Source organism: Brachypodium distachyon, chromosome 1 (assembly GCF_000005505.3).
Source record: "Brachypodium distachyon strain Bd21 chromosome 1, Brachypodium_distachyon_v3.0, whole genome shotgun sequence".
Classification (NCBI taxonomy): domain Eukaryota; kingdom Viridiplantae; phylum Streptophyta; class Magnoliopsida; order Poales; family Poaceae; genus Brachypodium; species Brachypodium distachyon.
In genome coordinates, this window is record NC_016131.3 from 28,566,543 (window position 1) to 28,594,273 (window position 27,731).

Here is a 27,731-nt window from a genome sequence, read left to right on the forward strand (position 1 = left end):
TTATCATAACATGACATGCATGTTCATCCTAATGAGTTTCGTGCAACAACTTTCTCGAGAAGTGGTAGTTTTGTTCAATAAATTTTCATAGTGATGGTTCCAACTAACAGTGACCCTAAAAGTGGTGATTTTTGGACAATTAATTCGTGACTCAAACTTGTTTTCGCAAAATCTAGGTGAAGTTTTTTAATAATCCAGGGGAAATTAAAAAGGTAAGTTTTGCAGCTAAAAGTGGGCCGGCCCACATGAACCCGGGACGGAAAGCCTAAGCCAAAGCATTTCTTAATTCGGCCTGTTGGCCATTTTAACCTATTGCCAAGGCGGTAAGCCGTAATGGGTCGGCCCGCTGTATTCGCACCCCAGGAAGAAACCCTAGAAAGATTTGCTCCCCTATAAATTCCCACCAACGCCGTCACCAAACAACAGCAGTCCGTCGGCCGGCCGCCGCTATCCTCCTCCTCCTCCTCCTCCTCCATCAGCTTCTTTCACATTTAGTTCGTTTCGATTTGCTTCTTCTTGCGATGGTTGATCAGAGATTGCTGCGGTGATGACACATTGTGGACTAGAGTTTCTGATACTACCTCTTCAGTAGTATCTGAAGACAACCCCTTGGCTGTCTGAGCTCCCAGATCTCGTTTCATCGGTTAATCTGTTCTTGCTTCCGTTGTTTCCGTGTTAGTTTCTTATTTGCGGCGGCTGATTCGGGTTTTGGAAGAGCGGTGATGATTCTATGTGGACTAGAGTTTCTGATTCTGCTACTTCGGCAGTATCTGCAGACAAACCCTTGGCTGTCTGAGCTCTTAGATTTTCCCCAATCGATGCCCTTTACCTGTAGATTAGATCTAGTTTATCTTTGGGTTTCATGCGTCCATTACCAATTCCGGAGGATGATTTTTGTTCCTCACGGTGTAATGGCTCGGACGCGACATGATATTCTCTCAGATGTGTGGTATATCCTGATTGGTGGCGTTCTCGGTGCCAAGCTGATCCTGGAAACGCCACATATATTCACATATCATTTGTTGTTTCGTTTTTGGGATCTAGATGATGCGAATCTTTGAAAGGGAAAGCGCCTTGTGGCGACCATGTCAGTTCTTTCGTAATTGATAGGAAGATCTGATAGATTCCTTAAACTGTGCTAGTATTTATATTTTTTTATGAAGTATTGTTGGTAATTACATTGTGGATGATGAGATCACAAGTAAAATACAGTTATCCCTGTCTTACTTCTTCGGAAGGGTGCTGAGAATACTTTGAATCTGACACATCTAGGGTACCTTGATCAATCTATTTATGTGCTCTTGTTCTAACTTTTTTATTTTTCTCAATTGTTCGATCTGTAGCCAGTGATGATCTGTAATTGGTTGCTGAACAGGCACATTGATTGTCTGCACTCTGTTGATATTATGCATGAACTAGGACGGTCTGAGGCTATTGATGATCCGTACTTGTTTGCTTCTGGTGTTTACATTAACCTGTTTTGAGCGCAGCATCTGGCATTATTACATTGCGATACTGATGTAGATAGCTTTAGATTTCCGTGCACCTTGGTTAAGTACAAAGCTAACGTCGTTTATGGGTTTTGCAGATATTACATCTGTACCATGTCGTAAAACATTTTGTGCTACCTTCTAAATTTGTTAAGTTGCATCTGGTGATGGCAGTGACGACTTGCTAATATTCAAGCTCAACAGACCAAATCACAGGTCATCTCTTCAGAGTATGATCTGTATGCCGAGTATCCCGCTGAACTGAGCCATCAAATCTCTTTCTCCGTTCTCCTTTTTGTTTGGTTTAAAATCTTTTTCCTAGATTATCCTGATCGTGTTAAATTTTGTAGGCGCATGATGATTAGCTACATGTTGGAATTACCATCAGATTTTTAGTGATGATAATATTTGCGGCTTACTGACGCTCATTCTACTAAGCGCATCTGCCTTCTATGGTATTTACGTTGATTTCCTTCTTAGTGTGATCTTTGTAGGGTTTTGTTCGACATTGATTTATTTACTTTTTGCTTGGAAAATTATGGTGATGATGATGCATTTAAGGCTTGTTTCTCATAACATTCGCAGTTGCCGCCTAAGAACTTTCGCCTTGCCAGGCTTGAGAGTTGATGCTGCTAATTCCTTCCTTGGATGTCTGAGCCAGATGTTTTCCTCGCCTGATTATTTCTTTGCTTTGCCTGTGTTTTTTAATGAATCTTTTTGGTTCTTTCTGGAGTCTGGACAATGATGAAAAACACGATCAAAACACACCATCTTTCGGGACTGATTGGCGCGCTCTGCGTTCCATGCTGTCAGATCTGCAATTCTGATGTCCAGACCACCATTTTTCACTTTTCACGTACATAGTAATATTAGCCACTAAGTGACGTTATTCTTATACAAATCAAGATTACTATATTCTTAGTGTAGACCTGTGATGAAAAACTTTCGGACTGATTGGTTGCTATGCAGCGCTATGCCAAGCCACTAGAGATTCTTTCTGCTGCGCCATGCCAAGCCAGAGCCAGACTGCCAGAAGCTGCCCTGGCAGTGAAAGCGATGAAGGGGTAGAAGCAAGATGGGTAGATGAAGCTCTGATGAGAAATCTGTCCAATGTATGATCTGCAGTTTTTTAAAGATAGAAGTGCAAGAAGGTTGCCAACTTGCCATGCGATCAGATTGTCTGAACTCTGAACTTGGTGCATAAATTCAGATAATCGAAGACAGCAAGTCAGTGTCAGCTACTGTGTGTGTGTATTTCTTTTGTCTTTGTCATTCGGTGGTGTGATGAGCTAGATTAGCTATCCATCCGGCTTGCAGCGACTGGCTCCTACTATACTGCTGAACAAAATAGAAGGTGCCTAAAACCGAAAATGCCGAACGACGCTCCTTTTGCTGTGGTGAAAGACACCATCTTCACAAAAGGCGATGCATGGAAGCATCAGCCCATTTCCTATTCAATCATGTGGAATCCTTGGCGAACCTGAAGCAAAACTCTACCTCCTATGCACACCGCGCTGTTCAAGCCTCCCGTGCCTAATATCATTCGCCCTCAGGCTTGAGAACCTCCTCCGTGCTTCTCTGTCAATCTGAACGTTGACACTACATTTCAGTTGATACGATGAAGCCTTTTTAGTTTTGTTCCTTTATCGGTTTTCGTTGTTGTTTCGCTCGTTAACCTTGTGCTTGTTAATTGGACCTCGTCTTGCGAAATGGGCCCATGCTGCACGGGATTTTGTTTTTGGGTTTAGACAGACCAGCGCTGGGGTTAATGTGATCCGGGGAGGAAATTGCACGGTGGGTACCATTAATTGGCACCGATGTTCATTTTATCCATTAACTCACAGATTTGAAAAGTGAAGCCATAAACTTGGCAAGTTGGTTCAAATTAGTCTAAATTGACAATTCGGCCAAAACTATGCCACGCTGGCTGCCGGCTTGGGAGGGGTCTTTCGCTTTTTATGTTTCTGTAAATTTGCATTTATCCCAGTGGAAGCAGCCTGGTATCCAACCCGCGCTCCTGTCCTGCCAAAACCTTAAATCCCTAACCTTTCTCATCCTCTTTCTCGTCCTGGATCCCCCAAATAGGATGTAAAATCCCGAATTCCCCAATCTTTCCCATGTTTCTTGTGAGGCAAGCGCGAGCCTTCGAAGCCGTCGTTGTCTTTCGTCTACGAAGCTTTCTCGTGAAGACACGGCACTGCTAGCATCTCCTGACCAGGAGACGTTGAGGAGAGCAGCTCTAGCTTCCAGTTGACACTCATCCTTCCTATTCATCTCCTTTCCGTTGAGTTTTCTCCTCCGGATAGACGAGCTAAGATTGGTAGGGGTTAACTGCAAAGTTCAGTCGGATGCAAATTTGCGAATAACAGGCCGAATGGCCGCATTGGTGTTCAAGATATCCGAATTCAAGGGAACCCAACAAGAATTGCCTATTCGCATTTACTTTCTGGAATCTACGTTGAATTGAGCATAACCGTAGATAAGTATCTACGATCAGCAGCTGCTAGTACTTTTCTTTCTTTTGTTCTAAGATAAGAAAAGATGGGTTCATTCATATAGGAGTATTGTCTTGTACTCCGTATGTTTTAGCTGGTCATGCATTAATTGTACGTATTGGAGATCTCTTAATATCTCAATATGTAATAACCATTGAAACGTGTCGTTGGTCCCATCCTTAGTCGGGTGGCTTCTTTCATCTGTTCACGACATTTATAATGGTCGAGTTATTATTGACTCTTCACGTGGACTAAACTATTGAGTTTTGTTTTCCAGGAATGCCAGTCTAGAGTCAATGGCATGTACTCCCTTTGATCCTAAATTTTTGACACAAATTTGCCCAAATATGAATATATCTATTTTTAAAAAGCGTCTAAATACATGTAATATTTTGACAATAATTTAGGATCGGAGGGAGTAACACATATAATAATGTGACGTGTTTTTAAACCAACTCTACACGACCTGTTAGTATTAAATTCGATGTTGTCCAATGGTAACGAGATTGATTTAGGTAAGATCGAGTAGGCTATGTTCTTTCTCTACTACTCCCTCCGTCTCATATTAAGTGACTCAAATTTGTTTAAATATTGACGTATCTATATACTAAAATACGTCTAGATACATGTAATAGAAAGTCAGTTAATATGGGACGGAGGGAGTAGCTGACTAGCTCCAACTAATTAATCTCCAAGCACGAACTTGACATTTTTCCTAGCTGGAGCCAAATCATCTCCATTTTGCTTTTCCTTTCATACCAAAGAACATTTTCATAAACCTCCTTTGCTTGGGTAATACATGTCTGCCAAAGGTTTTCAAAATTTTCCCAAAGGTAGTTGACATGTGGTGGTACAAATATAAATTGACTTTTGCTATAGCGGGCAAGCCTAGATATATACTTTAGCAAACCTAATATTCCCACCATTGAGTTGAGTATAACAACAGCAGGTATATGTCTTAGGATATTGACTAGGCTAAATGGTTCGATCATATATATTGAAGGGAGTGACACAAGCAAAGGGGACAAAAACTAATATGTACACATGAAAATAGCCATTTTATCAACATAACATGCATATTATTCAAACATAATAATAGGTATAACATAAATATGGGTTCAACATGATAAAGGAGATGTCGTAACCACGTTCATCTACTCGTCAGTGTAACAAAAGGAACAAATAAATAAATACAGAAATTAGATAAACTCAAAACAATATAAAAACTATATGGTTGGATAGATCTCACAATTATATAAATTTTAAAATACGTTTGAGTATATTTGGACTTGTGATATGAAAGTTATGAACGTTTGAAATTTAACAGAAACTGGTGAACACCCACTGCTTACCTTTTCAGTTTAAACAGTACTAGAAAAGAGGGTGCTACGTCGAAGAAATACGCCTTTCTCAGAGGAAAACGGGTCTAGAGGAAAGGCGTGAATCTCTGAATACCTGATGGGTGGGACGGGCTGTCGGTGAAAGAGATCCGACAAGATAAAACAAATAAGAAAAAGAAAATAGAGGGAGCCTAATTGGTGGGGCTGGGACAACAGAGAGATGGAGGAAGGCATGCCAAAAAAAAGAGAGAGATGGAGGAAGGCGTGCCAGAGAGAGAGAGAGAGGGAGAGAGAAGTGGCCGGCCGGCGTTCTCACAGGCGGCATGGATCCGATCGGCCGCGCTCGGTTTGTACAGGGAGTCTATCGCCGCGGAACTCACAGCGCATAGCTTGTACGAGAAGTAGGGATGGAGCTGCGGGGGCGGCCGGAACAGAGCGGCAGCGGCGGAGGCAAACGCGCGGGCACTTCATCGGCGAAAGAGCTCCGAGAGAGAAGTGGCCAGCCGGCGTTCACACAGGCGGCGTGGATCTGATCGGCCATGCTCGGTTTGTACAAGGAGTATATCGCCGCGGAACTCACAACGCATAGCTTGTACGAGGAGTAGGGATGGAGCTGCGGGGGCGGTCGGAACAGAGCGGCCGCGGCGGAGGCAAACGCGCGGGCTCTCCATCGGCGAAAGAGCTCCGAGAGAGGTCGGGAAGCACTACGCCAGAATGGGTTACTGGCGCACGAGCTCCAGTGGCGGTACAGATGGTCCAAAACATTCACCGCCACTGGACGTCGTTGGAGGAATCCAAAACGAATACCAGTGGCGGTGAGCAACCACCGTCACTGCTAGTGGAGCACCGGTGGCGGTGAAAGCACTCGCACGACCAGCACCGCCACGGGTGCTACGCCACCGATGCTCTAGCACCCGTGGCGGTAGTCATTCACCGCCAGTGGAGCTGCTTAGTAGTCATCGGCGCACGAGCACTAGTGACGGTTAGAGTGGTCGAAAAAACAAACCGCCACTGGTAAGTCGTTGGAAGAATCTGAAACGAGTATCAGTGGCGGTTAGCTTCCACCGCCGCTGTTAGTGGAGCACTAGTGGCGGTGCCAGCACTCATGCGGCTTTCACCACCACTAGTGCTCCTAGTTCTAGTGGCCGCATCGGTTACCCGCCACTAGTGCTCCTCGGAGATTCCCATCCCGTTTACCAGTGACAGCAACTGCCACTGGTAAGTTCTGTATAAAGCAAAGTTACTGTAGCTTATCTTCCTCAGCTTGCGCGTCTCTGGACCAGCTGCGGCTCCTGAACACACAGGCGACGGCGAAGCTCTGCCAAAATTCCATGGCGCCGGCGGCCGGAAGGTTGCTCCCTTTCCCTCTCCTTCTTCTTCCTCTCCCTCTCGTTTCCTCTAGCTCCTTCCTCTCTTCTCTTCTTCCTCGATGTGGCTGAAATGGCGCCGGCGGCCGGGAGAGCTTGATCTCTTTCCAGGAGCTGTCCCGGCCGGCCCCCTTGCTTGGGAGGTCCCCCACTCTTCCCCTAGCTCCGTTTCTCCCTCCCCTCTGTCGTCTCTCTGGTTGCTGCGTGCACGCCCCCTCCCCTCTGTCTCTCTGGTCCCCTCTCTCCCTCTGCTCCCCTCTGTGATTAATTAAGCTCCTCTCTCTCAATAAAATATGTGTTGAATGTGCATGTTCCGCGGCCATCGTGTCGTGTTTGTGAATTTTTTTGTTTGTACATGTATACGGGCCATCGTGCCGTTTGTGTTCACATGTGGGTGTGGGTGGGTGTTTATTTGGCAATTTTTTGCAAAATTTGTAAATTTTATAGCAAAGTTCATGCCGAAATTTTGTGTGATACTATATGTAACTTGATTTATGTTTGTTTATCGTGTTTTAGCTCGATGAGCCGTGCTTGGATGTACGAGGGGACAAGAAATTGTGAAGAGTGGATAAGAAAACTGAAGGACTTTATTGATGTCGCCATGGAACATATGCTGAGAAAAGGGGACGACATGACATGTTGTCCATCTAGCAATTGTCGTAACACAATGATGCTTCTGTCAAGTGATGTGGAGTTGCACTTGCTCCTACACGGTTTTGTGTTGGATTATTCACGTTGGACTTGTCACAGCGAGGATGCCATTGACGTTGAAAGCAACTCAGAAATGGAGAACATGGAGCATGATGATTCATCCGACGAACCATGCCGTGGCGAAGATCAAGAAGTTCCGCAAGGCAGGGTGGCCGAAATGCTAGATGACGTGCACCTGCGTAAATAGTTAGATGGCGCTGACGATGAGTTAGTGTCCCGTAAATTCCAGAAGCTGAGGGAGGACGCAGAGACGCCGTTGTATGAAAATGCAGGGCCGGACAAAAGTGTGCTGGAAGTAATGCTCGAACTTCTCCGAATGAAGGCAAAATATAACATCGTGGACTCGGGATTCACGGATATTTTGAGTTACCTTTCTACAGTTCTTCCTGCGGGCAACATGTTGCCTAAGAGCACGTACGAAGCGAAGAAGGTTGCATGTCCCCTCAGGTTAGAGGTTGTCATATACCATGCTTGTCCGTTGGACTGCATCATATACAAGGGTGACTACAAAGACATGCACAGCTGTTCAGTATGCAAAACATCCCGATAGAGGAAGAAAGACCCCAATCCTGAGGGCCTCCCGGAGGAAGAAGTGACTCGTGGTCCAGCGGCGAAGACGGTATGGTACCTCCCGTATGGTAGCTGGCTGGAGCGTTGGTTTCAAAACGAGAAGGAGGCCAGGTGGTTCATCTTCCACGACGCAACTCAGAAGGATATCGATCCTGATGGGGTGTACCGTAACGACGATGGTGTACTCAGACACCCTGCCGATGCGGCTCAATGGAAGACCCTGGACGAGTAGTTTCCAGACTTCGGCGCAGAGCCCAGGAACATCAGGTTCGGGATGAGTACGGACGGAATCAATCCGTTCGGAAACATGAGCAGCAAACACAGCACATGGCCGGTGATCCTGTTCATATACAACCTTCCTCCGTGGCTTATCATGAAGAGGAAGTACATCCACCGATCCATGCTCATACAAGGCCCTAAGCAACCGGGAGCTGATCTGAACGTGTATCTGGAGCTACTGAAAGATGAACTTGCGGAACTTTGGAGTACGGGCCCAAAGGTTTGGGACGCTCACAAGAAGGAGGAGTTCACCCTTCGGGCAACTCTGCTGACATGTGTGCATGACTACCCTGCGAACGGGAACTCATCTTGACAACGCACACATGGGTACAAAGCGTGTACAAAGTGTGGGGATGAAACGAACTCACAGAGGCTGCCAGTTTCACAGACATCAACCAAAGATGGACCGAGGTGCCGCAAAGCGTAAAGGAAGATTGTTACGCCAAGGCATGGGAGAGGTTCGAGGTGCCTGATCCTGCGCTCCGTGAAGAGGTATTCAGAGCGATGAAGACCACAATGCGTAGGGGTCAGAGCAATTGGGGTACCAAGGCCAGGAAATTTTTGAACAAAGATTGGGAGATGGTGATCCATAAGAAATGGCTGAGGATCACAGAGGAGGAATGGGAGGAGTTCAAGGAGAAGGAAAAGGACCCAAACTTCAAAGCAACCCAAGAGTGGTACGCGGCGCTACGTGCCAAGAGGAAGTTTAACCACCGCCTTGGCAGTCGTGGTATCAAGGGAAAGAAGCCGGTCTGGGAGAAGGAGGACCGCGAGCTTGCGGCAAGAGGGATAATGCCTCCTGTCCCAACAATGCTCCTTCATGACCGGTCCACCACCTTCGTGCGGAGTACCATGACAAAAGAACAGTGGGCGGGCCTTGAAGCCTATCCGCAATGACCAGAAAGTTTTAATCGTAAGGCCTCAACCTCGACTTCTTTTTCAGTTTAGCTTCTAACACACTCACTTATAAATTGGCGCCGACTTTGTGTTATTTCAGGACAAGGTCGCCGAGTTCGACTCGGAAGGCTCCCATGACGAGCTCCGTGCACAGTGGGATTCACCACTAAGCTATGCTCTAGGAAGAAATGAGCACGAGGGCCATCGAGCCTTAGGAACCGGGGCCCTTCGCCGCAAAGTCTTTCCTCAAGAGAAAAAAGCCCGGAGCCGTAAAAGAAAGGCCGAGAAGCACGAAGAAATAATAGAGGTGGCGAAAAGGGCGGCGAGGGAGGAGTTTTTCGGAAAAAAGCAAGGGACTCCGGCCAGACTATGGAGGAGTTCGTTGCTACATATGATGGCAACCGGGGCGCGACACCGAGGCCACCCACTCCGCATGATCATCAATCGACTCCGAATCCTTCGCCGCCACCGTATAAGAGCAGTGCTGGCTCCGGTACCGAACTCCCGAGTGACCCTGATGGCCCATCTGATGACATCCCGGTAAGCTCCTTACTGGTACCATAGTGTATATACATACTTAATTACGTCATTCTTCACACCATAACACTAACGTACGTATGTTAATTTGTTTGTCACGCACAGAAGAGTATTAAGTGCCAGATATTTTGATGCCATCCACGGGGAATCCGTTAGGCGCGCGTGGTCTGGTGATGCCAAGAATGCCGGTCGTGCACAACACGCCCATGGCCCCGGATCATGTCAGGGTGCAGGTGGACTCCGTGCTCCCGGAATTTGACAAGACGCCGGTCCCTTATTCTCCAGAGGAGGAATCAGTGACTCTAGGGCAATGCCGGGGCACGTACATCAAGTGGCCCAGGAGGTTGGTTGCCCTCGCTACCCAACCTTCTCCCTCTCCGTCGTGTCCCGGAGCGTCTCCACCGGCTTCCGCTCGACGACTTCCCTCTCCATCGCCCCTTGGCCCATCCCCCAATAAGCCGACACGTTCAGATTCACCAACGTCGGGGCAAGGAGGCTTCGATTTCAAACCAGTGCAAGACTGCAGCGATGATGACGCTGCACCGGCTCATGTGCCGTCACCTAATCCGTCGCCGCCCCACCGTAAAGACAGCCAACCCTCACAACCTCAAGGAGCAAGAGGAGGCCGAGTTTTTGAAACGCCGGCGCACCAATAAGAAGGGGTCCAAAATCAACAAGAGATCCAGTGACTCAAAGAGTAAAGAGTTGGACTCAACGGGCAAGCAACCCAGCAATCCGCGAATAATCGAAGGGAATTGGGAACACCGGCCAGATATTTTGAATATGAAGCCCCCCCCCCCCCCTCTAGCTGGTGATTTAGTCGGTGGAGCCTACTTCGTGGCCAGGGAATTCGAAAAAGTGCTGATGTTCTACCCTGGACAACCGATGGTCAGTCTTAAGGACCTAAGGAGCCTGCCGCGAGAGATGCAAGAGCTACATGGCTACTACATGGCAGCATCAGCTAATTCTACACAACATGGCCAACAGATGAATGTACTAGTGCCAGAGCATTATGGCTTCTACGATGCCGAAACGGGAGACCTGCAGACAAAGGATTTTACCTTCGGCGGGGACTTCCTTGACTTGTTTCATGTCTTCAACCAGAAGTGCTTAGACAACAACATGTTAAGACTCTAGTGTGTATACTTCACAAGGGAGTCCTTCCGCCTGAAAGAACCACACGTTGCCATTGCCGATCCTCTCCTGTTCAGCAAAGCAACCATCGGTTTAGAAGAATGGAAACGGGGTTCGAGAGAGAAGGCAACTTCATACCTGGCTAAGTTCTTCGCAATGCACTAGCAACGCCGTTATGTTCTTACACTCTACCATTTAGAGTAAGTTGTTCTCACGACCTTTGCTTTATTTCTCGTTCCACTAAGTTGTTCTCTTTTCGGTTATAAATGTGTGTTCTTTTTGTAAACAACGAACATTGGGTGGTGGTGGCCTTCTCATTCGAAGGAGCTTCGGTGACGTATCTTGATCCACTCCGACGGAAGAAAGGCTATGAGCCACGCGACTTCAAAGACGTCGGAACACTCTTCGAAGAGGCGTGGATAAAGGCGGTGAATGACTATGAGGTGCCAAGCTACGGCAGGAAGAAAATGACCTATCACAGAAACTTCGCATGCATACAACAACCGCAAGGGACGGTCTTCTGTGGATACTATTGCGCGTACATCATCCGCAATTGGGTCACCTCTTTCAAGCCCAAGATGGCGGATTACTTCAAGACCGAATCAGAATATGGACACAACCCAGCTGTTCTTGTGTTCGATATTTAGAGGGAGCTAGTCACCATTCTCAAAAAAGAGGTCCTGAAGGAAAATGGCGATTTTTATGCAGGCGGGGTTGTGCCGATGTATTGAAACTTGATGTACAATGTTAAATATTGAATATCTATCATGGATGTAATAAGTATTCGTCTTATTTTTGTAATAAGTTTTGTGAACGGATGCTGTTATCTTCATGGATGCGTGATTTTCTCATATATATTGTTGTTATCTATTGCTGTGCTACGATATATTGCTATTACAGAAATGTTCTAATATAAAAAAAATATTTTAAAAAAACCGGAAAGAACAGTGGCGGTTCATGTTCACCGCCACTGGTACTCTACCGGTGGCGGTGACAGAGAACCACCACTGGTGCTACGAAAGCATACCAGTGGCAGTGAGGCATAATGGCCACTGGTACATTACAGTGGCGGTGCTTCCCACGGCCACCGGTGCACTTTTTGAGCTCCCCTACGGATTACCAGCGGAACCGCCACTGGTGCTGGCTAGCACCGATGGCGGGTATCATCACCGCCACTGGTGCTCGTTAGCAACAGTGACGCAGGCTTAGTGGCGGTCCGGGTTACCGCCACCGGTGTGTAATCCGGACAGCCGCTGCTAACCTTTTCCGGAGCAGTGAATGATCATAAGTATAACGACGTACTCCCTCTGATTCTAAATTCTTGACTCAAATTTGCTCAAATTGGATGTATTTATTTTTTTTAAACGTCTAGATAAATGTAATTTTTCGACAACAATTTAGGATCGGAGGGACGAGGGAGCATATGACATTGTGTTGCAGATCCTGGGTGACGGCTACGGGCGGAAGACGGTTGGGATGACATGCGGCGGCAAACGCGGTGACGCTGAGAGCATGTACAATGCAAGATGCCTAGGTGGGTGCTTAGAAAAATTAACCGGTTTTTGTTAAGCACTGATGTTTATTTACACTAAACAGATGCCTAACTTGGCACCTCCTCTGTACAAATAAGCACTAATGCTTAGAAAAGTGCTTGGTTTCTTTCCGTAAGCACCTGTCTTAGCACCTTACATTGTACATGCTCTGATAGTGTCATAATGCAGGCGCGGTAGAGGGCTTGGGTCCTGAAATAGAGCGATGTGAAATGCGCTTGAGGGTGGTGTGCTTGTGTCTGACAAGGAACCGAAGCATAAGGGGCCGAGGCGGTCGCCATTGACGACGAAACCGCGGCGGCTCACCTAGCCGGAGCCGAGGAATACGGGCGCGCAGGGAATCAAATTAGTGGCTCGGGGTCGGGGAGTTGATGTGGCGCGGTCTACGGCGGGCGCGACTGACCGTGATCCGGGATCTCTCAGCTTTGACGTGGTTATGAAGCCTATGCGGGCACATCTTTTTTCAAATTTCTGGGCAGTTGACATTAGGCACCCCTGCACAAGCGCAGCAGGTGGTATTTTTTTTATTATCCACTAACGCATGGCATAGAAAAATTTAGTGTGTGTTTGGTCCATGTTCAAATTTGGGCTACCAAAAAATTGGCAATATATATTATTTTGATTTTTTTGTTGGTATCCAACAATTTGGTTGCCAAAAAGATCCATGTCCAAATTTGTGCTACCAAAAATTTGGGAACATATATTATTTTGGCTTTTTTGTTGGTAGCCAACAAATTGGTTTCCAAAAAATCTTGCCAACTTTTGTCAAATCAGGGGCCAACATATCCTTAAACAATTTTTTGGCTAGCCAATGATTGTCAAAAATTTGTAAACATACATATAAGGCCAAGAACCAAACACGCCATTAATATGCCTCGTGCGTCGCCAAAAAAAAAACTTGTTTCAAATGAGGCACCAAAAGCACGTCAAAAATTTGGACGTTGAAAAATTCATGTTGTTTTGTTCCTTCCGCAAGGGCCATGCGTTTGGTATACTTGATCGTCCACAAGTAAAGTGTACTTATAGGTTTTGTTCTAGGTCAAGGTTTTTTTGGATTTGATCAACTTTGTTAGAAAAATAGTAAACATATGACATCAAATCGGTAATTCTATTTATCAAACTACATTTCACAACGAATGTAATGATACTAATTTAGTGTCATAAGTGTTGTTACGTTTTTCAGTAAAATCGACCAAACTTTAATATTTTTTGGCTTGGAATAAAATCTAGAAATACATTTTGACGGAGGGGGGTTATATCAAACGAGAAAAGTATCCAAATCTATCCTTTGGTGCTCTTCTTATTGCCGGTCCTAATTGTTCTACTAATGTAGATACACACAATGGGGTCTAAAAAAAGCAAAAGGAAAGTAATGCTAGTAGCTGGCAATAAAAAAAAACGAATTAACTGATGTGGCCGGAGGGAGTAGATAAGACGTACTTCACCGGCTGCAACGACGAGCAACACCACCGGCTGCTTGGGCGTTGAACGCGCGATAAAAAAAAACTGCCGTTGATGATCTTACGTACTCTCTGCTGGAATAAAAAACGCGTAGCAGGGCCCACCTACGTTGTTAGCGCGCGACTGAAACAAAACCTGGCCTGAAGGGCTAATTAGCAGCAATCTCGATGGGAAAGATCCAACGGCTGCATGTGGGTGGAGCAGCGGATCCACCAAGAGCCATCGGACTAATTCGTCCTCGTACCGCTCTCCCAGCTTACGTCGATCTTCCAGCGGATTCAAGTTTCTCTCTCTCTCTCAGTCATCTTTTTGTAAAACAATCCAGCGGTGCCCACCTCCACACATCGTCGGTATATTAACAAGGTGAAGTCTTTCCCCGCAAAAAAAGGGTATATTAACAAGGTGAAGTCCGTACGTCCCCGCAAAAAAGGGTTTATTAACAAGGTGAAGTCCTTGACTCGTTATAGATCTTTGATTTCCCCGCAAAAAGAAGGTTCTAGAGCTGCCAAAAAAAAGAAGGTTTATAGAAACCCAAGTTTGACTCGCTACTGCTCGATCTTTGATTGCTTATCGCGATACAAAATTAGAGTTAAAACCTTTTTAAATTATTTGCAGAGTGCTGAAGCGTCTGGGGAGGCCCTGATGTCGATAAATTCGATCAGAAGGATGGACAAGAAGGTGAGTCGTGCTCCGTGGCAAGTCTTTTTTTTTTTTTGGAAATTGTTACTCCAAGCTAGCTCGTCCAGACGTCTATGTATTCATGTTCATGTTCATGTTCGTGGGCGTGTTTGGCTGGGTAAAGGCAGCATTCGGGCACAACATGCGTATGGAGGCCGAGGGAAGGACACTCTTCTGTACGACTGAATGTGGCTCGTCTTCTCAGGCTAACATGCAACGACTGTCAACAATGGAGGCCGCAGCGTGTTGGAATGGAAAATCTGTTGGGTGAGTTTCTGATGGACGCCCAGGAAACGAAAATACTCGTACGGAGTAAGCTGTCGAAACACACAGGTGAAACTAAGATATTTGTGAAAAAGAAACCACAAAAAAGAGATGACTGTGTTACAGAATTGGGGAATTACCTGCAGCTCTACCGCCGGGAGGGCCTGCATGGGTACCGGTGAATGAAATATGGAAGCCATTTGATCATCAGTCAAACATTCATACATTGGGGTTCCGTTTTAAATGCCTTGAGAAATGAAGTAGAAAAATCATGTTAAAAACAGCAAATTGTATGTTTGTTCATGTAATTACCAGGACACAAAAAATAAAGAAGCCAAGAATAATGGACCTGGCCGGTCGCTGGAGCTTCGCCATCGTAAATCGATACATCCTCGGAAGAAATTCCAGCAATTGATGCTATTGTTTTCAGGAAATGTTCCATCATCTCAAGGGCACGTACGCTTTAATATGAGTGCATTTCAACGTCATGAGGAGTTCTAGAATTTTCTCCTTCCTTTCTGGTTCAGGAGCAGTAATCGCTAACATGAACTGGGTGTTCTCATCGACACTGGAGATGAGTTCCCTTTGTTGCTGAAGCTGAAGAACTTGTGTGGCGGCATCAACAATCTGCAGTGGTGGTACAAAAAGTGCTTTAGTGGCATGACTAAGTTTATTGGAAGGCCTAAGAGAATACATCTTTCTCTCCACTGAAGGGCTGAGAATACCACACCAAAAACCAAGCTTTCCAAAATGGCATCACTATTCACTTTTTTGGTTCCACAATACCACCACCGTGAGTCATCGTGAGTCAAACCGTCAAAATCGTGGTCAGTTTTTCTCTTATACCCGATTTAACCTCAGAATTACCCTCAGCCCTCTCCTTCCCTAACCCAGACGCGACCGAGTCTCTCTTCAGTCTCCTCCCCCATCCCCGATCCATGGCGGTGGCCCCCACATCCTCCGGTCCCGCGCCCGCTCGGCCGAAATGATGCGGCCACTCCCACACCACAACGCCGCCGGCCGTGTCCGCGGCTCCCCCGATCTCCGTCCCCGTGCCGCTCGCCCCCTCCGCTGCCCCCGTCGCTGCACTGCACGCCTCCCCTGCCGACACTGCCCTGCACGCCGAGCTCGCTGACGGGCTCCTCCACGAGGCCACGCCTGTTGGAGCGGACAGCGGCTCGGCCCAACTACTCATACGTGAGCTGATGCCTTACCAGTCCAAGTCCACACGAGCCCACAACATATAAGGCCTTGAGCCTAATTTAACCCAAAAGACCGATCCAATATGTGAGATTTGCTCCACCTTATATGTTGTGCTCCCCCACAGTCAATTTCCGATGTGGGACTAAACCCAACATTCTCCCCCGTCACACATTGGGCTGAACGGGCTCCCCCATCATCTGGAAATGTTAGTTTTTTTTTCAACCATGGGCCTTGATCTCCCGTTATTAAGAGATCAACCACGAGGCTCTGATACCAATTGTTGGAGCGTACAGCGGCTCGGCCCAACTACTCATACATGAGCTGATGCCTTATCAGCCCAGGTCCACAGGAACCCACAACATATAAGGCTTTGAGCCTAACTCAACCCAAAAGACCGATTCAATAAGTGAGATTTGCTCCACCTTATATGTTGTGCTCTCCCACAGTCAATTTCTGGTGTGGGACTAAACCCACCAACGCCGCCATTTCCTCCAACGACCAACAGCAGTAGCAGCAGCCGGTTCCTCACTGCTCTCCATCTCCATTAGATTCACATACAACAAGGTAATGGCATCCCATCTCCCTAAGTTATTGACTCTAGCTTCGATTTGAGATCTCTTTCGATTTTTGTTACGGCGACGTGCAGCAAATTTAGAATTTTTGTTCGAAAAGTATACCGAAAGGGCCAAACATGGGAGTTTGTGGCTGAAATGCTGCTTTTTCTGTTGTTTGCTGCTGTAATTTGCTGTTTTGCTGCTGTTAATTGCAGCTATGAAGAACTGAAGATGTTGTCTATTTGAAGAGGTATAAGAGTATATGTGTCCAAGTTTGTGGTTGTTGAGGTCTGTCAAGGGCTGTTAGTCCACGGTGGTATTTTGGAGTGAAAAACTAAGTTTTAGTAGTATCTTGGAATGCATGACTTTTTGAGTGGTATTTTGGAGTCTTAGGTTTCTCTTAGTGGTACTGTGTTAATTTTTTCAGAAATCCTACAGACAGGATCGTCCACATCGATGTTTTCTTTTAGAATCTTTAATTATTTTTTTTAGAATCACGCCCACGTCGATGTGTTCCGTTCCCCCTTCTTGGTTTGTTCTTGGGCCTGGCTGGGCTGTCGGCATTTCATGTTCTCCGGTGGGCCTTTCTGTTTCACTGGTGTAGTTTCGGTGTGTTTGTGCGAATATTACTATTGGCTCTCGGGATCCAGCGCTCCTTGTATTTGGTGCACCCATTTTTTGATCCGACGGCACACATGGACAGGTCCTTATAAGTATAGGAACACCCCTTTCTAGTATGGCCCGGTATTTCAGGCAGCCCATTTAATTCTCTTTTGACTTCTTGGTCCAGGACAGCCTTGCAGATACATGGGCCGGATCATGTTTCCCCACACAATGAACGTTTGCGATTTTTTTTGATGTTTTCTGCTGATCCAGCCCATGTCGGCGCCCGAATTTTTCGACTGGCACAGGTCACAATTTTGGAATGGTACAGGAAGTTCAGATGGGCCGGAACATGTCCCGGAGGATGATCTTTTCTTTGAATCGGTCCATGCGTGCAGTCACAATTTTGAAATGGCACGGGAACATATCATGGGCCGGTACATGTTTTCCAATTTCGTTTATTTCGTCATTACTATTTCCATTTTTACCGGCCGGGTTGTTTTTGTATTTTTTTACAACGGTCCAGGTTAGTTGAGGACCAAAAATCATTTCCGATTCGTCAACACTTTTTGCACCATTACATGATATTTGCCAAAAAATTTACCTTCTATAAATGCTGTTTCCTTTGCCAGCTCATCAACCATCTTCATGAATCATGTTTCTGTTTCATGAGTCGAGGGTAATCATCTCACATCGGCCATGCAACCAGTTATCCATCCACATTTCTTCTTTTACTTATACAGTACGTTGCAGCTTCCGCTAACTCAATCCACAGCCGCAAGAACAGATCCACACAAATTCTCCAGAAATCCCCATGGCCGGCCGGAAGCACTCGCTGTACTGGTGGCTTACAGGCGATGAATCGCCAGCTCCACCAAGGCCGGCGCGTCATCGTTCAGTCAGCCCTCGCTCCTGTTGCATGCGCACGCCGCCGCCTCCAACCCACAGACGTCCACCTGCCGGCAGCGCTCCTCCCCAAGACAGAGACGAGGAACTGGAGGCCTATTTCCAGTCTGTCATGGAAGGATCGGAGGACGATTTTGGGCCAGCTGAAGACGAAGACGACGGGGGATTTCTCGACTGCCCCGGTGTCAACTCGACCACCGATGACCGCATCATCATCGAGATTTCCTCCGATGAGGAGTAGTCACTCAAGCAAAGGAGTCTAGTTAGCTCGTCATCTTTTATTTTAGCCATCCTCTGTCACTTCATGCATGTTATGTGTCTGTCGTTTGTCATGAAATAAATCATCCTTTTCTTGTGTTACGAACACTGGATCGATTTATTTTATTGCCCGATTGGTCCTGTTAAGCAACAACAAGCACAAATAAAACATTCTGTCGCTCACTGCTCTAATCCAGAATGAAAACGCTAAACTAGCTCTTGTACATCAGTACAGCAACTGGTACAATCAGCAAGCAAACTACAACTTTGAGCATTTCAGATATCTCCTTTCCGATGCCCACCAGGGGCCTAACTACATTGACTAAATCTTCAGATGCATCCTTTTTTTTTCTTTTCTTTTTTTCGAAAAGGAGGACTTCCCCCGGCCTCTGCATCGTTCAGACGCATCCTGGATAAGCCTCGAGTGGTTGTCTTCAGCCATCCCAGCATCTACCACAACCCACCCCGTAGGAATCAGCATAGGCGATTCTTGTGGAACTGTTCCAGTTTCACACAGAAACCCGGCATATTCGTCAATCCAATACCAGAAATCGCATCCTCCATCCTTTGGCTGGCAGAGAATGTTGTTTGGTTTTCTATCAGTTTGAACAGTCGAATGATTTTTGATTTAGATTTGGTTTGAACGTGAACTTAGATTGTGATTCATTCACTTCATGAAGTCGCACCCCTTGTTCATCCATGTGGTCGCTGTGAACCGCCGCACCCGTCGCATCTTGCAGCTAGTGCACCTCAGCAGCAGCAGCGTCCTGGGAGCCATCCACCGGCAGCTCCGGCATCAAATCGCCATCCCCTTCAACGATACTAGGAATCAACCAATCGAAAATAGACCAGATCAAAACGAGCCCTGTAAACCGCCACAAAGGAATACAAATCAAAAGAGAAACCAGATCTGAGACGATTGGACACCCCTAAACACCGACGGCCGCGTCAGCTCCTCCAGTGGAAACCACGACGAAGTTTCAATCGTCGCCTCAACAGTCCGTCCACCCAGATCATCGCTTCGTTCTTCCCCGCCGCCGGGCATGGCTTCGCCCACCGATGTCATCTCTTTTCTCTATTCTCCTGTACCCACCTTCAGCCGTCAGTTTGCGTCCTTTTTCAGTCCAACCTAGTGAAATACGGGCCAGCTAACTCATTTGCCATTGATTCGGTATGGTGGGACATTTTTTATCGGTACAGGTACTTCGAAATGGCACATGAACAACCAGTACCTAGTTTTGGACTGGCCCACAATCCCAAACAAATCCCTTGTGCCACCCCACAGCCCGAATTTTTCAAACTTACCCAAGTCCAGAAACCTGGACGGTCCAGTATTTTGACTATTGTTTTATACATCATACTGGGCCAACACCTGCGGGCTGCACTGCCACCAACCACCAAAGACAGCAAGCTGATTGGTCCAAGTTACAGAGAGCCCTGGCTCCCATGAGCCAAAAATCCGCGTCCGTGTTCGTGTGTCTTCTAGTCATCTAGAATCCTCCGTTCTGCAGGCGATTGGGGTCGGTGTGGTTCTCCTGTGTGGCCGGCTACTGGTTGCCGGTTGGTTGTCGCGCCGCTTCCGGTCGTTTGCTCTCGGCGGTGGTAGGGTTGCGTGGAGCTGGAGGCAGACGGGTTCGTCCTCCGCTTTCCAGCGGCCTCGGCAGCTTCGCCTCTTTTTCTTGTTCCGGTCGCTGGCTGCACGGCTCGATCTGCTCTTCCTGTTTTGTGCCTGCGTCAGTGCGTCGCCTCCGCCGCGTAGGTTCCGGACGATTGCTCGTCGCTGGTTGCTTGCAGCCTTGCGCCGCCGGATTTGGGGATTTGTTTCGCCCTCGCAAGGTATTATTTCTTCCGTGGTTGTTGCCCGTTCGATTTTGAGTTGAGTTCTTTCTGTTCTCGTGGTTAATCTTTCCTGTGGCTCACCGCCTGCTACTCCATTGCTGGATCTCCTAAGTTTTGATTCGCCGGCGCTCTCCTGGAGGAGTGACGCAGGCACGCAAGCATGTTGCTGCCGATGAGGTCGCTCTACAAGAGCTCGATCGCTTGCGGCGTCCAAGTTTGTCAGGCCGTGGACAGCGAGCCGGACGTGCAGAGGGAGGCCCATGCCTGTTTGGTTGCTACAACTAGCTTCTCTGTGACCCCCCAAGACAAGCTCTTCTTCTACCTTCACTCGCCATCAGTGAGTACTTTCCTATTGCTCCCATTGCTTTCTGATTCCACCATGTGCTTGATTTTGTTGCCTTTTGTGGTTGCTGTGTGGATTGCACAACACTACAGGTAGAACGCAGCCACGCCTGCTCCTCAGTAAAGGGTTCCTTGATGGCTGCAACGACCAAATTTGGCTACAGCCCTGTATATCAGGTAACATGGGGCTTGTTCCATGCTTAAATCGTCTGTTGTTCTTGATGATTTTTGCTTTCTTGCCATGCTTAATTTGTCTGCTATTACTGACTTATTCTCTTATGTGCCACGGTTGATGCTTGATTAATCAATCTGTGTTACGACAAGGTGGCGGTGACGGACCCATGATAAATTTAAAGGTGTGGCGGATTTTACACAACAAAAGATCATATGCAATACAACTATGCAAAAGCTCACTATAATACTAAACATAAATTCTTTGTGTTTAACAAGTATAGTAAAATCCAAAAGTAAGATATTGGAGCTCAAAATACCTCAATAGATGAAACTAACATGGATGACCGATCACCAATTTATAATCTAGTACTCTCTCTGTTCCATAGTTCTTGTCGAAATATTACATGTATGTAGACGCATTTTAGGAATAGATACATCCAATTTTGAACAAATTTGAGACAAGAATTATAGAACGGAGGGAGTATTAATTAGAAAAACATATGAATGATCTGCAAAAGATTGAAACCCTACAAAAAAATATATGAATTGGTAACTATACTTTCATATGTTTGCTCTTTTTCTTTGCTCTTAATGACAAGATTTTCTGTGTGCACGGGCCTACACAACAGTAGAATTACGGAAACTACGTCTCCATCCGGGCAATACCTAAATCATTTCCTTCTGTAAATAACACATAACAACTGCATCGGATCGACAATTTTCCATGGCGCAGCAAAGCGCGCTAGACCATCTAGGAAGATTGAATTCAGCGGGTGGATCATTTGATGGGTAGATGTTTGGCGGATTGGAAAGCCTAGGAGAATACGAGCCCGTTTGGTTTGGCACTTGGCCTCCGTGCCTGAGCAAAATCAATGCCTGAACATAGCCTGGAAGTCACGATTTTTCTGCCTGGTCAGGCATGCAGTGTGTACGTGTGCGAACAGTTTGGTTCCGAACCTGGCCTGAAGAAAGCTTAGTCTGACAGCAACACGTTTTGCAGAAGGCAACAGCTGGTTGGAGGGAGATTAGTGGCCAGGCTGCTGCACAGGCACGTCCAGGTGACCGATTCTCAGCGCCTGAGCCAGGCTAAGCAAGGTGCCGGACTGACGGAGGTCTCCAGGCCAGGCTGCTTGTTCTTCTCCAGGTTGGCAACCAAACACTGCTGAGGCAATTCTTAGGAAGGCTTCCGGCCAGGCGCGATGTAGCCAGGATGCAAACCAAACAGATGCTACATCCCCAATGGAAGGCCTAGGAGAATACGGAGTACATAAACTCTTGTGGGTGCGGTTGCAACCGTGTGGAGACGTTTGTATATGAGCGTGTACTCGTCTAGAATAAGGGCAAAAAGCTGATAACAGGGGAATGTCATTCCGTCCAAACATGGCATTTTCAGTGGGGTCTGGGCCGTGGTAGATTACTAGGTCCAGTTGGGCGTGGAAATTTATTTCACTGAAACAGTAAAAAGGTGCACCGTGGTGACTTTCTAGGTTAACACGTCACCAAGTTTGGAGTGCTATGGACCAAACGTTATCAGGTTTGTTAGGTTAACTAATGTGAATGATTGTTCGTTAGGCAACAAAGCCATGTTCAAGTTTCGTGTCAAAAAAACAAAAGCTGTGTTCAAGTTCTTTTTTTTTAGAGGAAGCTGTGTTGAAGACTGGGACCAACCTTTGGTCCAACATGTGCCATCGGCAGGGAGAAAATGCCCATTGCAAACTTTGGTCCAACATGTCCCAATTAATCCTCGCAAATTCTTCTCTCTTATGAAGGCTTTGTACGGCAGCAAATTTTTGTTTTTGTTTTTTCTCAAATAAAATATGACTTGAAGCATATTCTGTGTCGATTTTAACTTTATCAAATTCACCGTCGCATCAGTTCCTTGACGCGGGGCACATGTTGGACCAGATTGTACGAGGAAAGGAAATCTTGGACCAAAGTTTCCGACAGAAAGATGTTGGACCAAAGTTTCCGACGGAGACAAGAATTATGGAACGGAGAGAGTAGTTTGTAAATATAGTGGTGTGGTAAGGAGTACCAGAGAGATCATTTTACATTGTTCTTTGTAGTTTAAATTTGCTGCTGGTTTCACCAAGACATTTGGCTTGTATTCAATACCAAGAGCACATATTTGGCTTGCTGAACTTTGTCTAATTCTGCTGAAGTGCTGGTCAATCATTTTCTGCAGTTGAGTCCATGTTTATGTTCATACATTTTGACTCGTAGTATGCTCTGCAACATGAAATCGTTCTCCTTGAACTTGGCAAAAATACACACAATAGACGTACAGTTATACAAGATTTCAGTTTCTTAAATACAACAGAGCTTTCGTTTCTCCATAATCCTAATGATCATCTCCTACATCAAGCCCAGACACAAACCACAAGCCTTCACGTCCTTCATGCGCGACTGCAAAAGCAATCAAGAAGACAAGAGACATCAATCTTCCACCAATAACTAATTGAGCCATTAACAACAGAGGATGCAGAGCAAAGCAGCCATGAAATGAAAGCAGAGTTCAACCGACCGGGGACTGACTGACTAGCCAACCATGAAATGGAGAAAACAAATTCCTATTAGAACAGGGCTGAAAGTACAAGACGTGAACATTGCATCTGTTTACTACCACAAGCCACAACACATGTCCTCTCCTCAAGCAGAACAAAATTTGGGCAGATGTAATTGATTTCCTATATATCTTGGCTGACTACTTAAACATTTATACAAATATATACACAAAGGAAAAACAAAATTAAATATTAAATATAACTTCATCTCAAAACAAATGTAGCTCTGCTGCTTTCTATATAAGGAAGGACACAAGTACACAGCAAGATTGATAGCTGAAAAAGGTCATGCTAAATTCGCAGAAATTAGCTAAGATCCATTGAAATCCATCATAGAGATTAATGGGGCTATTGCGCAATTAAGAATTTTGCTCCTTATTTGAGCACGGGATTGGGCAAAGAAATCCTTTCAGTTCACCTGATTAGCGCTCATGAGATACAAGTGAAATACTGAGAGGCCACCAACGAACCAAACTGCAATGAACATGTAGAGATAGACCAGGGGTCTTTGCCATTGCCTTCCATATTGTTATCTGCTCAGAGTTTCTGATCTTAACAATGTACACCCAACAGAATCTGAAGACACAAGAGGCAGAGAATAGTTGTTCAGACTTGAGAATACAGACATATAAAAGAACCTGTAATTCCACTGAACAAATCATACGCGTAAGCTGATGAAATCAACTCCAAAAGTATCTTAATTTTCCTGGATTTGGTGTTACATAAGAGGGGAGAAGAACACTACAGGAAGGAGCACTGGATTTCTTCCGTTAATTCCAGATCCTTCTCCTCTGCTCTTTTCTTATCCTTGTACAGTTTACATTTTGGACCCTCTAAACCTTACTAATCACAACTAACACCAACACTCCCCCTCAAGATGGGGCAAACACATCATATAGGCCCATCTTGCTACAAAATGTGGAGAACTTCTCTGGTAAACCTTTTGTAAATATATCTGCTATTTGACTAGATGATGTCACATATGGCATGCAAAGAACTCCTCTGTCAAGATTTTCTTTGATGAAGTGACGATCAACTTCAATATGTTTAGCTTGATCGTGCTGTACCGGATTGTTTGCAATATCAATAGCTGCTTTACTACCACAGTATAACATCAAGGGTTTTTTCTTGTGCAATTTCAACTCAGATAGAAGAACCTGCAGCCACAATGGCTCACATATACCATGAGCCATGGACCTGAACTCAGCTTCAGCAGTTGACCTGGCGACCACATTTTGTTTTTTACTTCGCCATGAGACTAAGTTTCCTCCCACAAAGGCACAATAACCAAATGTGGACCGCCGTCATCAACGGAACCAGCCCAGTCTACATCGGTATAACACTCTAATTGTAAAGTTGCAAGTCTCCTTGCTTGGTGTAAAGAAAAGTCCTCTCCCTGGGCAGCCTTTAAGATACCGCAATATTCTATTAACAGCATCTAGATGAGCAGTTCTTGGATCGTGCATGAATTGCCTCACTACACTGACAGCAAATGCAATATTTAGGACGTGTATGGGAAAGATAAATTAACCTTCCCACAAGCCTTTGGTAGCGTTCTCTATCAACCGGGGTTCCTGCATCACTACTTAGCCTACGATTTTGTTCAATAGGTGTAGCAACAGGTTTTGATCCATACATGCCAGTTTCTTTGAGCAGGTCAATAATATATTTTCTTTGAGATAGAAAAATACCTTTTGAAGCGCGTGAGACCTCTATGCCAAGAAAGTATCTCAAATGTCCCAAATCCTTCACTTCGAATTCCTTTGCTAGATAGTGCTTCAGATCACCAATTTCTTTAGTGTCATCGCCTGTCATTACAATATCATCAACATAGACTATCAAGATTGCAACTTTATCATTAGCATGCTTATAAAATAATGTATGATCAGCATTGCTCTGTAGATAGCCTCGGAATCTGTCGAACCAAGCCCTCGGTGATTGTTTCAGTCCATATAAAGAACGACGCAGGCGTAACACTTTTCTAGCATTGTACTTAGATTCAAAACCAGGTGGAACTGGCATATATACTTCTTCTTGGAGGTCACCATGGATAAATGCATTTTTTACATCCATCTGGTAAATGCTCCAATCAAAATTTGCAGCACAGGATATGAGAGTCCTCACGGAATTCATCTTTGCAACTGGTGCAAAGGTTTCTTCATAATCGATACCATAGGTCTGTGTGTACCCCTTTGCTACAAGGCGTGCTTTATATCGATCTACTTTACCCTCTGGATTGTGTTTAATGGTAACAACCCATTTACATCCTAAAGGTTGCTTACCTGGCGGTAGATCCACGAGCTCCCAAGTTTTATTTTTTTCCAAGGCTCTCATCTCATCTATCATCGCTTCTTTCCGTTTTTTATCCTCTAAAGCTACTCTCCAAGGTGGTATCGAAGTAGAGTCTAGTGAGGCAATGAAACTTTGGAAGGATGGACTACAATGCTTATAGGAAATAAAATTGCAATGTCATATCTATGGCCAACATAATCTTTTAAGATATTCGGGAGTGTGTCGTGTTCTTGTTGATTTCCTTAAGGCAATAGGTGGGTTATCACTAGATGGTTGATTATCAATCTGCTCTGCGGTGCTAATAAGAGCTATAGAACTAGGGAAAATAAAATTGGTACCTGGATCCTCATGCATAGTAGACTCTGCCCTTTGAGATGGAACTGATGAATCTGCTATTGCATCCTCATTGTCTTCATGAGAAGAATCACCATGTGATTCCTCCCCCTGGATTGAAATATTATCATTTGAAGTATCATTTGTATCAAGAGTTAATGAACCTTGTACACCACCTGAGGTGGGAACAAGAACAGGATACTGAGATCTTTCATTTTCATTCTCCCTCTCTTGTCCCACTTCAGGTGGTGATAGAGCAATACCAGTACTACTAGATGACCCATAATAAGGTTCACATTCCCTAAAGGTTGCATCCATGCTGAGAGATGTTCAGGACACCAACATCGATAACCTTTTTGAGAAGAAGAATAACCATAAAAACACATTTAATGCACGAGGATCTAATTTGCTCTCTGAGTTTCGATAATCATGCACAAAGCAAACACACCCAAAAACTTAAGAAGGAACAACATAGTCATTTGAATCTAATAAGCACTCAGCAGGAGTTTTATGATCAAGAACACGGAGAGGCATACGATTTATAAGATATACTTCAGTTTTAATAGCCTCAACCCACAAAAACTTGGGGACATTCGTTGTAAACATAAGTGAACGTGCAACTTCAAGTAAATGTCTATTTTTTCTCTCTGCCACTCCATTTTATTCTGGGTATCAACACAAGTTGTTTGATGTTCAATACCATTTGTTGCAAGAAATTGACTAAAATCTGTATTAATATATTCAGTACCATTGTCTGAACGAAGTACTTTAATAGTCGCTCCATGCTGATTTTTAATGAGAGCACACAAATATTTAAAAATAGAGAACACTTGACTCTTATGCTTCAAAAGATAAACCCATGTATATCGGCTAAAACAGTCAATAAAAGTAACAAACCATCTGTGTCCAGATATGGAATGGACCTCACATGGTCCCCAAACATCAGAGTGGATCTATTATATATTAAAAGTACATGACGAAGCAACCAGAAAAAAGATAGACCTCTAGAAAATCCCACAAAAAAGCAAAATATCTGGCCGTCTAAACACACAATCAACGGATTAGATGCCTCCTATTGGGGCTCCACACGTCGCACATCTAAAAAACAGACAGACTGTTTCGTTCCAAGCGTTCAAGGATCGATCCCCGTCCCTCCCTAAAAAGATAGATTTAAGGATGGATCCACGTTACTCCCTGTAAAATCAGTTTGACGATGTATTTTGCCGGAAAAAGATCAATCTCCATCTCCTCTTCATCCTTGCATTGAGTGGCCTACGGAGATACTCCATCGTTACAGCTGGATCTCGATCTGGGTACCTGGGCAGAGCCGTCCATGGCATCGCCAAGGCACAAGGCTAGGACAACGCCATCCTCCAGCGTGCACACGTGGAGCACGGGTGTTGCCGGTGACGCTCGCGTTCCGCTGATGATGCTTGCGAGCAGAGGCCGTACGGCCAGCCCCGACTACCAACCCCTCATAACCAAATAACCAAACCCAATGTGCCGCCATAGAATTCCTTCCATGTGATTGCAGTTCGATTTGAAATTTTGCCTCTGAAAGGTCGGTAGTTGCTCCGATCCAGTTCTCTTTCTGCAGGTGAGTGCAGTTCGATTTGAAATTTTCTCATACCACAGATAGGTTTGTAAGTTGCAAGAACTCTGCTGCTCCAAACAATGTACTCCCTCTGTTCTACTTTGCACTAAAACCACGACAAGTATTTAGGAACGGAGGGAGTAGTTGGCAAAACAAATTGGTGCAATTGGGTTTTTAACTGCGCATATAATAATTGGATATAACTATTAATAGATAAACGAGAAAAGATCAATAACTCTCCCCTAAAGAAATACTCCCTCCGTTCCATATTAATTGGCACAGATTTTTAGTACAAG

General features: G+C 45.4%; 1 protein-coding gene, 2 long non-coding RNA genes and 9 other non-coding genes across 16 annotated transcripts; 11 read left to right on the top strand and 1 right to left on the bottom strand.

Annotated features, from left to right (window-relative positions):
* The first annotated feature begins 408 nt into the window (after positions 1 to 408).
* Positions 409 to 3,052, top strand: LOC106865927. The gene is made up of 2 exons (XR_001405649.2): positions 409 to 1,720; positions 1,841 to 3,052. It is a non-coding gene; the product is annotated as an uncharacterized LOC106865927 (long non-coding RNA).
* Positions 536 to 629, top strand: LOC112270278. The gene has a single exon (XR_002962673.1). It is a non-coding gene; the product is annotated as a small nucleolar RNA Z157/R69/R10 (small nucleolar RNA).
* Positions 711 to 804, top strand: LOC112270277. Its single transcript, XR_002962672.1, has one exon. It is a non-coding gene; the product is annotated as a small nucleolar RNA Z157/R69/R10 (small nucleolar RNA).
* LOC112270299 lies at positions 874 to 1,010 on the top strand. The gene has a single exon (XR_002962694.1). It is a non-coding gene; the product is annotated as a small nucleolar RNA snoR80 (small nucleolar RNA).
* Positions 1,179 to 1,270, top strand: LOC112270257. Its single transcript, XR_002962656.1, has one exon. It is a non-coding gene; the product is annotated as a small nucleolar RNA R38 (small nucleolar RNA).
* Positions 1,343 to 1,432, top strand: LOC112270292. The gene has a single exon (XR_002962687.1). It is a non-coding gene; the product is annotated as a small nucleolar RNA snoR20a (small nucleolar RNA).
* LOC112270288 lies at positions 1,657 to 1,761 on the top strand. The gene has a single exon (XR_002962683.1). It is a non-coding gene; the product is annotated as a small nucleolar RNA Z107/R87 (small nucleolar RNA).
* Positions 1,839 to 1,920, top strand: LOC112270291. The gene has a single exon (XR_002962686.1). It is a non-coding gene; the product is annotated as a small nucleolar RNA snoR77Y (small nucleolar RNA).
* Positions 2,030 to 2,150, top strand: LOC112270337. The gene has a single exon (XR_002962729.1). It is a non-coding gene; the product is annotated as a small nucleolar RNA SNORD14 (small nucleolar RNA).
* On the top strand, positions 2,227 to 2,322 carry LOC112270361. The gene has a single exon (XR_002962752.1). It is a non-coding gene; the product is annotated as a small nucleolar RNA SNORD96 family (small nucleolar RNA).
* A 15,407-nt stretch (positions 3,053 to 18,459) lies between the features above and the next one.
* Positions 18,460 to 19,171, bottom strand: LOC112269848. Its single transcript, XR_002962025.1, has 2 exons — positions 18,984 to 19,171; positions 18,460 to 18,868 (listed from the first exon to the last, which is right to left on the bottom strand). It is a non-coding gene; the product is annotated as an uncharacterized LOC112269848 (long non-coding RNA).
* Positions 19,172 to 19,582: 411 nt separating this feature from the next.
* Positions 19,583 to 22,841, top strand: LOC104581415. Of its 5 annotated transcripts, XR_001405595.2 has the most exons (5): positions 19,583 to 20,133; positions 20,249 to 20,473; positions 20,572 to 20,655; positions 20,803 to 20,834; positions 22,528 to 22,836. XR_001405595.2 is itself a non-coding variant. In XM_010228934.3 (3 exons), exons 1-3 carry the CDS (start codon positions 20,297 to 20,299, stop codon positions 22,654 to 22,656), a joined length of 390 nt encoding a protein of 129 aa, XP_010227236.1. In that variant the 5' UTR covers positions 20,249 to 20,296; the 3' UTR covers positions 22,657 to 22,841. The 5 variants fall into 5 exon arrangements, 1 of the variants encoding a protein (XP_010227236.1); XR_729439.3 differs by lacking the exon at positions 20,803 to 20,834; XR_729440.3 differs by lacking the exon at positions 20,803 to 20,834 and having other exon boundaries at positions 22,558 to 22,836.
* Positions 22,842 to 27,731: the final 4,890 nt, after the last annotated feature.